At 34.3% G+C, this 13,270-nt stretch overlaps 1 protein-coding gene across 1 annotated transcript in view; it reads right to left on the bottom strand.

The window, feature by feature from the left end:
- Positions 1-12,767, bottom strand: part of LOC135582841 (iron-sulfur protein required for NADH dehydrogenase, mitochondrial-like) — a 29,175-nt gene extending 16,408 nt beyond the window's left edge. The window contains exons 1-5 of the mRNA XM_065134808.1: positions 12,612-12,767; positions 12,390-12,510; positions 11,327-11,449; positions 4,962-5,059; positions 2,208-2,334 (exon numbers count right to left, since the gene is read on the bottom strand). Of these exons, the coding sequence (XP_064990880.1) occupies positions 2,208-2,334; positions 4,962-5,059; positions 11,327-11,449; positions 12,390-12,510; positions 12,612-12,659 (517 nt within the window). The 5' untranslated portion in view covers positions 12,660-12,767. The remainder of the gene's footprint in view (positions 1-2,207; positions 2,335-4,961; positions 5,060-11,326; positions 11,450-12,389; positions 12,511-12,611) is intronic.
- Between the last annotated feature and the right edge of the window lie 503 nt (positions 12,768-13,270).

Below are 13,270 nucleotides of genomic sequence, written 5' to 3'. Positions count from 1 at the left end.
CAGAAAAAAACCAATGAATGTTATAAGATAATGCCACAACTTAGATGTCATCTAAGCGGGAGAGATCAACCATGAACGGAAACACTCCACAATGAAAGTTTGAAGTGAAAACCAAAGTGCAACCTCACCTCCGAAGCATCAGAATATAAAAACATAAGTGTCTAGGATCACAAGTGTGCAGAAAAGATGTCAACGTAACAACGACAGTCTTGTATGACTTAGGTATCTTAGAAGTGAGATGTGAAGTGGTTTGCAATACCGTACCGTACTGCTCAATACAGGCGATACATACCGATCCGATAGAGGACCGGTATGGGCAGTACATTGGTACACCTTAGTGTACCATGTGTTGGTATGCTCGGTATAGCTCGATACGTACCATACCAACAACTGATCAGTACATCGATCAGATACGATATTCAGAACCTTATATGTGATGATAAATAAAAGAAGCACTTTGACCTAAAGTCTTCTCAAATCCCCACTTTATGACTTGAAGTCTTCTTAAATCCCCACTATCAGCTTTTGTGGCCTCTTCTAATGACAAAGAGACCTCATTCAAGTATGCTTCCATCGAATGTTGCTCTAGCTCCTCAAGCTAGAGACATCAGAGGGATGTGATGACGAATCAAACCAACTTTCAAAAGACGAATCCATCGAGGAATGACCTAAAGGAGACTGACCGACTTCATAATGGAGCAACCTAACTCGATCACAATCATGAAACTTGAGAGAAAGCCAACGACATCAACATTGAAATATGAAAATTGAATGGGGAGAGGATCCATTTATAGAGCTCACACCACCCTCGAATCTGCTTCTCAATGTGTGGGACACATGTCGATCCCCAAGCATGATTGTGAAAAGATATCTTGAGCAAATCAATATGATTCAATTTGATCCAATCTAATACCCGAACTTCAGACTTCTTGCTAACTTGAGCGTAGGAGTTATAGTATATGTGGTAAAAAGAAAAAATAGGTAATCTATTCCCTTTTTCGAAAATGATCTTATCTTGGAGATTGTGTAATGCGTACTCTCAAACTCTTTGTTTACACAGTAGTGATATTCTTTGTTTCTCTCTTCATCTTCGGATTTTTATCTAATGATCCGGGACGTAATCCTGGACGTGAGGAATAAAAAAAAATTTGAGTTTTCTTTGTTTTCTTGTTGGGCCTATTCCTGGCACTAGTTTGCAAGTGACACTCGCAACACGAGGGATCCACTTGGAGGAATTCACCTTTAAAGGACTAAAGATTCAGTTCCCTCAACATAATAACTTGATCAAGTCAGCTTGACACTGTGACGCCAATTGACGACCAATTCAGACACTAAGCTAAACCAAAGAGTCATGTAGTTCACCCAAGCTAACATCCTTAAATACTTGAGTTATTAAACAAGTAACCTTACATATATCAGAAAATTACATTAGAGAAGACGTGTTGTAGGTGTTTGTTTAGTGGCTACTGGTTGGTTCAAGTTCTTTAATTGGTTTCTGTATGAGTTACAAAATATGGATCTTTATCCATGTACTGTATGGGTTAGTTAACTTCCTTGCACGATAACTGATCAAGTCGGCTGATCAGTCGACTTACACAATAATAGTTTCCAGCACCTGATCATGTCGGCTCGACATTGTGATGTGGATTGATGACCAATTCAGACACTAACACAATGTAAAATCCTTACACACTTGAGCTATTAAACAAGTAGTATTGCCCATATCAGACAATGACACTTAAGAAGATGTGTAACTGGTGCTTGTTTACTGGTGACTGGTTGGTTCAAATTCTTTATTTGGTTTCTGTATGAGTTATGGAATATGAATCTTTATCCATGTACTGTATAGGTTAGGTTACTTCCTTGAACAAAACCATTATGCATTTCAATATAACACCATCAAGAAGCATTTAACATGTTCGATAAACACTTAATAAGTAATTTGACTAAATCATAAAATTCCTTTGGATCATCTTTGAACTTGCGTCATGAATATTAATGGTATAGATCAATCAGCATAAACCAAAGTTTCATGTAGTTCACAAAGAAGATCTAGTTTCCACAATGAAAGAATGCCCTGTATCTATAAAAGAATAGCAAAATAAAATATAAAAATTATTATTGAATTTTAACGAATGTGAACAAATTTTGCAGATGCTAAATGAAGAAACATCTAACCTATAGATCACTTAATCTATTCTAAGTACCAGATAACTGCAGTCTTTGGGATATTGACAGCTGAGCATCTCCAGTGCCAGGAGGCATGTCAACAACAAGGATATCAAGGTCTCCCCAAGCAACTCCTCTTGTCATTTTCTCAAGAGCACTCATTACCTGCAATTGTATTTGGTTGAATGTTAGTTACAATAAAATTCATTACACAAGAAACAATAAAGTCTCCTTAAAGATGGGAACATTGTCTACATCGAATATTGTCTATTCATACCAGTGAACCATTTCTGCACTAACCAACCCTTAAACATAACAATGATTTTTGAAGTTGAGTCAACCACACGATGTTAGAAGTTAAAAATAGCCTATAGATGTGATGAATTCAGTAAATAGTGATTCTTACTGACATAAGAGTAATAATAATGATTTTTGAAGTTGAGTCAACCACATGATGTTAGAAGTTAAAAATAGCCTATAGGTGTGATGAATTCAGTAAATAGTGATTCTTACTGACATGAGAGTAATAATAGCTTAAAGTCACAAAACCAATATAAATAAACATATTAGGAGTTTTGAAAAAGTCAAAACGAAAATATCATATAAATAGCTGTTCCAACAAATGCTAAAATGAAAAATTAAGAACTTTTCCAAATAAATACATATCCTTGATGGTGATTTAAACAAGTAGCTTGTGTCATCATAATACCAGAAAATAATATACTGAGAGGTACTAATCCATATATCTAGTTTAGTTATCCAATAAATACATATCCTTAATGGTGGTTTAAACAAGCAGCTTGTGTCATTGTAGTACCATATTTAGTAAACCAAGATATCCAATATAATGTGAGAAGAGACCAGGCCAACAATACCAAAAATCACAATGTTAATCAAGGAAATCAATTTTGTGTATTGGAACCACATCGGTCCATGTCTAGACTATTAAGAATATGATTCATTCCGAAATACGGATACATGGTATGCTCTCTCAATGTTAAAATTGTCTGAAGGTGTTGTCATTATAGTGGTCTACTCAAATTTCTTCTGTAATGCTTATACACCTGTATGGACTGAGGGAAAATAAATAATCTGGGTATGTTGCAGTTATCTATGGCAACGTATGTATGATAAAACTTTCTGAAGCCATCAATAGATGCATGTCAGTATAGACTTTGTAATACGCTACTTTCCTGCACATCCAAACAGAGAAACATATTCTGATGATCATAAACTAGTAATTGACACGGGAAGGATGTTCTAGAAGCATCATTAGATAGTGTCCTCTGCATACTACCATTTAAGATTTGGATGGTAAAGGATGCTGTCCATAGAAGATAAGGATAATTGAAGAAGCCACAGTAATCATTTCTCTCCGATAGAAAATTTATTATAATTCACACCTCTAACAATTTTTTCTCCAATTCTAAAAAGTGCCCAAGATAACAACACACTAAACTATGTTTATTATGTATGGCCTTAAAGTTTATAGCGTCTCATGTATATGGCTATTACTACCAAGGTTCGCTGTACTGTACCATACCATACCGGCGTTTCGACCCGGGCTCGGTATGGTATGGTACGGTACCAGTGTACCGAGCGGTACATCAGGGCATATCGAGCGGTACACCCTGGTGTACCGAATAATTTTTTATTTTCATACTGTAGCAGTGCTACAGTATTAGCCTGTAGCACTGTAACACTGTAGCGATACTGGGAGGTCCGCGTACCGATAACCTATCGGACCGATACGGGCGGCATACTTCGGTATGGCAGACCTTGATTACTACATCAATCCTATTATAACTCATTCTTCACTATAATAATTCATCTTCCAAATTATATAGTGATTAATGTTCATATATAGCAACTTCTATGGTAAAATGCTACAGGATCTATGCTCTATTGTGACCTGCGACAGTAACCACGACAATATAGTAACTGCTACATTTACCTCCTTTTGTAATTCTGTCCTGCTGCTTCCTTGAGTTTCCAGTCAAGTCCCTAGCTGTCTAAAGACTATTGTCTTAGAGTCTGTTGGCTCCTTTAATCAACACACAATTTAGTCTTTCCAAGTTTTTGATACAGGTTATCCCCTGCAGAAAATAGGAGATGTTCGTCTCCAAGTTCGTGCCAGAATCCTTGTTGACCTTCCAAGCCAAGATGCAGTGTCTCATGTGACTCATCACCATGAGCTGCCCTAGTTGGAAAGGAGCAGATTCACAAAACAGCTCTCAAGCCTTGAAAAGGTCAAATGAAGCCGTACAATGACCAACTAGGTACAGCTCTTGGCTGGATTGGTGTAGGTAAGAGATGCGGTGGGACCAGGTCTCTGGTCCCAGTAAGCTCTGGACACATTGTTTCAACATAACTAAGCCAGCAGATGCAGCAGCACCATTACCTTGTGCGCCAAACAGTCCTAAACACTTGTACAGTCTCCACCAACCAACTATTATGCAGGTATTTTGCCTATGCTCCATTGGACATCTGTCTCTCTTACTAGCTTCGAACAATACTTAATGTTGCTTATCTTCTGGTTTGGTATCAAAACCACAAACTAAAGTAAGATAGACAAACTACTAGCTGACGATCAAGACATCATGTAACTACGCAAAATAATTGATTTAAGAATGAGAAGCACTTGGCCAATTACTATGAAATTTAATGAAAAAAACAGAAACAAAAACTAATGAAGCAACTCCAATAATGTCTAGTAGAAGCATAAAATAAATATAAGTGATGAATCTCAAAGAACACAATAAGGAAAAACAAGGACAGATGCATAAACAAACCATAGGACCTCTCCATACAATTGGTGCATCCTTGTCGACAAGAAACCCAATGGACATACATCGAACTCCATGGTTTTCAACAGGGATCATCTTCATATCTGCAAAGACAAATTTGATAATTGATATAATTGAGAGGAACACTGGATCAAGCAATAAAAAGACCAGGCTACATCAATGACTATGTGTCACATCCCGAATTTATAAAAAGAATAATAAATCAGTAATTTATTATCCATAATTTACATAATAAACTCCCTCCTTTTCTTTTCATTCGTCTTTGAATTCAAATCATTGTCTTTACAATAGTAAATAAGCTATTAGCTAGAAAAATGACATCTTCTTCACAAGGTCACAAGTCTCTTCCACCCAAGCTTCAAATCTATTAAATAATAGTATATTATTCTGAAAATAAAAATAAAATAAAAACACATCAGCAACCACACATGTTGGTAGAAACCTCGGAAAAATCATAAAAATAATCTTCAATATTCATGAAATATAAACAAATATCAATAATTTAATATGAAAATATATCTATTCATCATAAAACTTATGCATCAGAAAAATGATGATAATTTCTTACATAATAAACAAAATCATGCATCAGCCACAAGCAACACATACATAATAACAAAGACGTACATCACCCAATGGTAAACTCTCCCAATAGCGGATGGAGAGGCATATTCCACGGGATGGATTCCTTCCAATGGCGAATGGAGATAATCCATATCGCACTCCCAACAGCGGATGGAGTGATATCCCTCACCCGCCCAAGTGGGGACACGTTCCTCCCAACAACGGATGGTGGAACAGTCTAACCATCACGTCTGACGGCCAGCTAATCCCCGAAGGGAATCGCCATACCTGACCTCGGCAAGGATACATAAACATTCATGATCATTTATTTATACTCATTCAATCACTCACGCATACATCAAGAAATCAATATGATTAAATATTATGAGAGACCATACTTGATGTAAATCTACTAGACTATGTTCATTGGTGGCTCCACACTATGATAGGCCCGTAGCTCCTTTCACAGGTTGCACTCCCAATGTGAACTACTAGTCTAGTCACATCTACTATATGATACTTATCATATCAATATCATAAACATAGAAAATCAATAATCATTTTCAAACGACACCTTCAAATAAAACCTTTAAATTCATCAAATCATAAAAGCATTAAACATCAATATCTCAATAATCCTCAATCAATCAAAACCCTAATTGGAATAGCTCAATTGACTTAAACCAAATTCAATTTGATTATGATCTAACGGAACCAATATCAAATCCTTATAGAACCGGTCTGGAATCACCCTAAACCGATCTAATTTAGATTTAATTGATCTCGATTAGGTCAAATCGGTTTGAACTAGTCAAGTTAGTTTGGAATCACTTGAAATCGACTTTAACTTATCAAACCTGTTTGATTTCATCAATTAATGAGCTCAAACCAATAGAGAGGAAGATTGGACTATGTCGTATAGTGCTAACCCAAACCGAACCAACCCACCTAAGTCTTGAGCGGGTCATATACATTGCATATACTTGTTCCAAATACTAGGTTGAGTTGAGGTACGACCGGCTATATAAAAGGAGCGACGAAATGTCTAATGTCAATCGCGTAGCTGGGCAGGCTTAACTTCATGGACTAGACTAAGCCTCACTTATAAGTTGGGCTGGGCCTTACCATTGAACTAGGCCATGCTTGGCTCACGAGTTGATCCTAGACACATGAGTTGGGGTCGTATCTGACCACCTAGACTGAGTTGTACCTAGCCGCATAAGCTGGCACATGCTTAGCCACATGGTTAGGTCGTACCTTACTATATGAGTTGGGTTATACATGGCCACATAGACTGGATTGTACCTAGTCACATGAGTTGGCCCATACCTAACCACATGATTGGGTCGTCGTATCTTACCGCATGGGCTGGGTCATACATGGCCATATGGACTAGATCGTACCTAGCCACATGGGTTGGGTCATGCCTGACTACATGGGCTAGGTTGTACTTAGTCACATAAGCTAGGTTATACATGACCACATAGTCTGAGTCGATTCGATCTGATCGATCAACTTGACTCAAGTCAGACGCCAATTAGACTCCTCTTATCAAATTAGATTTCAATATTTAGAATTATTAAAGAATTACTCAAATATATTAATTAAAACTTTACATTCATGATCTAAAATTTAAAACTAATTACATTACAGAAATTCACACATAATTCTTGAAACATAGATATAACTAATTAAATAAATTAGAACTATTATACTAAATAAGAATTTTAATAATTAAATCAATATTAAAAATTCACTTAAGCTTAAAAGATCAATACAAATCAAATAATCAGTCTAACATCACAAATCAATTATTATTATTTATAAATCATGAAATTTCGAAATTAAAACATCATCATTCATTATAAAATTATAACAATCTCAACGTTAAGATTTCAAAACACAAATCAAAGCTAATTAAAAAGAAAGGATCCTACCTCTCTTCGATTATCCCTTCCTTGATATCATCTCCTCGGAAGGTCATCTCCTCAATCCTCCTATTGTTAGGCTTAGTAGAGAATGAGGGATGAGTAGTCCCTTTATATAGGAGAAGATGAGATCTCCCCGAAATGTAAGTAATAATTTAATTTTTATATTTAATTTATTTTACATTTGTTTTTACACACAAAAAAGTAATATAATATTTATTTCTTATAGTTCACACACAAAAATAAAATGTAAACTATTTACTTCCTAAATATCAAATCACTCGTTAGGAAATAAATCAATTAATAATTTAATTGATTAGTAGAATTCCTAACTTATCCATGTGATTAAGGAAATCAAATTTAATTATTTCTTTAACTATAATACACAAATATAGAAGTTAATAATAAAGCAATATATCATTTATAGTAATTAATTTATGTTAAGGGAGAAATTATCGATGATTACATTTCTCCCCCACTTAATAGAAATTTGGTCTCTAAATTTGATTAAAAATAACATTAATCAATATAGTTAGCTTTTGAAATACTAAGTAGGACAAAACTAAATTAGCTTGAAAAATATTTTAATTAAATGTAACACTCGAAAACTTTTCAGTCAGAAATATATATTTATATATTTTTAACATAAAATATATGACAGATTAATGAAACTTATTGAATAAATTTGGTTTTAGATTACCCAAGTATATCAAATTCTATATCTAATAAATCAATAAAATTTTTAAGTTTTAAAAATTAATTGATTGTTGACATAAAATATAAGTTAAGGTACAACTCAACAAAAGCAATTGAAATGATGAAAATTTATCCAACTATTCAACGTATATTCTTTTATAATTTCGAATGATTTATATTTTATATATGTCAAAGAAATAACATTATATCTAATTCTCATTAAACTCATCATTTCATTAAACAAATAATATCTGATAATTAATTTTACATTAAATCAAAATTATATTTAAATTAATTACTCATACAATTAAGTTTAAATATCAATGCACGATCAAATGTATTCTAACTTCAAAGTCACATATTTTATTAATGTCAACAATAACTTCTACAAACCATCCTAGCATATGTCAAATTTAATCTCAATTTTAAGAATAATATATAGTAACAAAAATTATAAAGGTAAATACTTTATATTTATATTTATAAAGTTCCTATAAAATTTTTGCACTTAAAATTATCAAAACTTTTACATTAAGAGGATAACTAAAACTTACTATAATCTTAATGAATAACTAAGTCATATATATCTCAAAAATAAAATAAATATTCTATAATTAAATTAATATCCCTAATCTACTTTTCAAAAAGGGGACAAGAAGATCATGGAAAAATCATATTCAAAATATAAAATCTTATGAGAGTTTATAAGATAAACTAATATGACACTTATTTTAATTTAGAGAAAAATTAAAATTTTGACCTTCTATAATCCTATTTCAAGTCATTTAACGAAATTCAAGTAAAATCTTTAATCAACTATTTTTATAAAGAAAATTATATTTGACTAAAAATGGTCATAATATCTTAAATATATATTGTATTTAATCTAATTCTCAAAATCTAAATCCCAAACACTAATTGGGTCATCTAATATTCCAGTCCTAGGATCCCATATTCCAATAGGTCCACAAAATCATTGCTCTGATACCATTAAATTTGTCACATCCCGAATTTATAAAAAGAATAATAAATCAGTAATTTATTATCCATAATTTACATAATAAACTTCCTCCTTTTCTTTTCATTCGTCTTTGAATTCAAATCATTGCCTTTACAATAGTAAATAAGCTATTAGCTAGAAAAATGACATCTTCTTCACAGGGTCACAAGTCTCTTCAACCCAAGCTTCAAATCTATTTACTCTGAAAATAAATATAAAATAAAAACACATCAACAACCACACATGCTGGTAGGAACCTCAGAAAAATCATAAAAATAATCTTCAATATTCATGAAATATAAACAAATATCAATAATTTAATATGAAAATATATCTATTCATCATAAAACTTATGCATCAGAAAAATGATGATAATTTCTTACATAACAAACAAAATCATGCATCAACCACATGCAACACATACATAATAACAAAGGTGTACATCACCCAATGGTAAACTCTCCCAACAGCGAATAGAGAGGCATATTCCACGGGATGGATTCCTCCCAACAGCGAATGGAGATAATCCATATCGCACTCCCAACAGTGGATGGAGTGGTATCCCTCACCCGCCCAAGTGGGGACACGTTCCTCCCAACAGCGGATGGAGGAACCGTCTAACCATCACGTCTGACGGCCAACTAATCCCCGAAGGGAATCGCCATACCTACCCTCGGCAGGGATACATAAACATTCATGATCATTTATTTACACTCATTCAATCACTCACGCATACATCAAGAAATCAATATGATTAAATATTATGAGAGACCATACTTGATGTGAATCTACTAGACTATGTTCATTGGTGGCTCCACACTATGATGGGCCCGTAGCATCTCCTCAATCCTCCTAGTATTAGGCTTAGTAGAGAATGAGGGATGAGTAGTCCCTTTATATAGAAGAAGATGAGATCTCCCCGAAAGGTAAATAATAATTTAATTTTTATTTTTAATTTATTTTACATTTGCTTGCACATACAAAAAAGTAATATAATATTTATTTCTTATAATTCACACATAAAAATGGAATGTAAACTATTTACTTCCTAAATATTAAATCACTCATTAGGAAATAAATCAATTAATAATTTAATTGATTAGTAGAATTCCTAACTTATCCAAGTGATTAAGGAAACCAAATTTAATTATTTCCTTAACTATAATACAGAAATATAGAAGTTAATAATAAAGCAATATATCATTTATAGTAATTAATTTATGTTAAGGGAGAAATTATCGGTGATTACACTATGCCTTATGAATTTGATATTAGTGATGCAGATAGTTCAACAATAATGCATCCCAGTTATATGTCAGTTAATTCTGATTCCAAAGATGTAACATTAGTTCTAATGAAATGGTCTAGTACAACTTGGGGAAAAGATGTGGCCCAATAAACTCTCTCAGGAAAATAAAGAAAACACAAAGACACAATATAGGCGACAACCAGTTTTACAAAGAACATGCTATGTGCATATGTGGATGTGATCATGGTTTGCAGTACCGGTCCGTACCGCCCGATACGGGCGGTACGTGCCGGTCCGACAGGCTTCCGGTACGCGGTCCGACAGTTACCGGTCCGTTACTGTAACAGTACTGTAGCACTGTAGCATTGCTACAATGCTCGGCACGCCTGAATATACCGCTCGGTACACCTGGGTGTACCGAGCGGTATACCGTACCGTACCGGTACCGAGCCCAGGTCGAAACTCCGGTACGGTACGATATTGCGAACCTTGGATGTGATTATATGGTTACCTTGCATAACAACAAGTGACCTCATGGATATGTATATATAAGCATCTATTACTCTCTAAAAGGAGATGAACTATAACTTCAAAGCACAGAGTATTGTGACAACAAACAAAACTTCTGAGCTGAATTTGCCTTGGGATTAAATTAATAAAAATGATGGCTAATACTGCAACCAGACAAATGTGATGGTGCAGCGCACCCTACCATGGCTAACACTCTTTTACAATATCAAGCATTGCAATGGAGACAATGGTAAGATGTTAGCCAGTTAATAACCAACAAAATATTATTTAATCTATCTATGATAGGACAAATTTTCCCACCTAAAAGACACAATGGTAATTTAATAATTATAAGGCACTGCTGTAGAAGTGTAAAATACCACAAGAAAAAAGAGAATAACACCTTTACTCACTTCTGGCTTTCCCTGGAGATTCATCATTGTAGGAACAGATGGCCCATATATGTCAGCATCTAGTAGACCTACTTTGAGTTGACATGCATTAGCAAGTGCAACTGCCAAATTAACTGGAAAAATGAACAAAAAGCAGAAACGTAAGTGATTTTCATGACAGCCCTTTTCTTCAGAAGAATCAACAATAACAATTTCATAACACAGTCATATATGCGAGTGCAAAACATAAAGGCATAAAACTAAGCAAAAAATAAAAAGGCATATAAACAAATTGTGCATACACATAATTAGAAACATGACTACCTTATAAGTAATACTATCAAAGATTTGTTTTAATTTATATGTCGGTCAGTGTATACAGCTCACATAAAAACTTGCATTTCAATAACAATTCGATCAAACAAGGGTGAAAAAGCATCAACCCATATCAGATAAACAACTCAGTTCTTCAGCTGTAGAAAGTCCATTCAAGAAATATGCAGATCATATATCAATTGTTGCAAAGCATAAAAATAAATTTTCGGAACATCCAAGGACAAAAATTCACCGTTTGAGTATTGTTCTTTGTAATGTGATTTTCTTTTAAAGGCCAAGATCATTGAATGGTTCATCTAAGTCAAAGGAACAACAACCTGGAAAGGACAGAAATGGAATCAAAATGGTCATCAATAATTCTAAATTCTATCGTAATATCCTGGTTTTTAATGTGTATGTATATATAAACCGACAAATCAATTCAGACCTCTCATACCAAATGACTCGCATCATAGCGAAGAAGCAAATAACTGTCAAAAGAACCAAAAAGACCTTTTGCTAATATTTCCAACCACAACAAAATTGCATATGGAAGTATCTTTGCTCTTCCATGGCAAGCAAAGCCATATGAGAGCAAAATTGAACAAAATGTTTTGTAATACAAAATGCTTAGCGCAACGAGAACCTATATGACTCCTGCTCCTGAAATCATAAACCAACACTAGACAATGTGTAGGAGACAAAAGAACAACCTGTGAAATCCACAAAAAGAACCAAACCAGAAGCAACGAACTAGACCTGCAGTCGTGGACTTCCCGACGCCGCCCTTGCCTGAAGCAACGGCGATAATATCTTTAACTCCATCGAGCGATGGGCCTTTCGGAGCATGTGCACTATACCCTCTGGTGCAATGCCATCGCTAATCCAGCAACAAAACCGACAAAAAGACGAAAAATTGGCATAAGAAATGACATCTACATTGTTTTCTCAGATCAAAATTTCAAAATCGGGTTGGGATACCGTGCGTTTAAGCAGGCGATTCGCGGATACTAATCTGTTCAGCCCCATCGAGAGCCGCTTTCTTGTTTCTCAAACCCTAATTTGATCGCCTCAAGTAACAGCTGTTCGACATCTATGGACACGCGTGGGACCGGCAATTTAACGAAGCCGGAAACGCACAGCTCACTCTCGGCTTGGCTTGGCTCCGAACCCCAGAAATATAGAGCCTACAAAAGTAAGTAATGCGGGCCCCTTGTCGTCCAATTACAAGATCGGCAGGAGTCGGTGAGTTATAAATGGGTACAGATAACCAATTTGACTATTTCAGATTGTTAGAGAATTTTCTAGGCTTTTTTTTTCATTTTTTTTATTTTTTTATACAAGGTTATTTCACTCTCTACTAGTTTACTTTGCGTTATCTAACAAAAAGATAAAAGGCCCGGTTTTGTTGCTATTATATATTTAAGTAAAATTATATATATATATATATATATATACTTTTTATTTTAGATTTTTTTTTAAATGTCTCCTCTTTTCCCTTGGTGTCGAAAATTCCTTTGATACCATAGTGTCGAAAATACCCTTGATAGGACAGCCAGTTCAATTTGTATTGGATTAATCCATAAGATGAACCGATCGAGTTGAATTTTTTTTATTTTTAAAGTAATAACAAATATATA

The sequence above is a fragment of the Musa acuminata genome, chromosome BXJ3-1 (genome assembly GCF_036884655.1).
Source record: "Musa acuminata AAA Group cultivar baxijiao chromosome BXJ3-1, Cavendish_Baxijiao_AAA, whole genome shotgun sequence".
NCBI classification, from domain to species: Eukaryota; Viridiplantae; Streptophyta; class Magnoliopsida; order Zingiberales; family Musaceae; genus Musa; species Musa acuminata.
The sequence above is the reverse complement of the archived record's forward strand: the minus strand, read 5'-3'. Positions and strand labels throughout refer to the sequence as shown.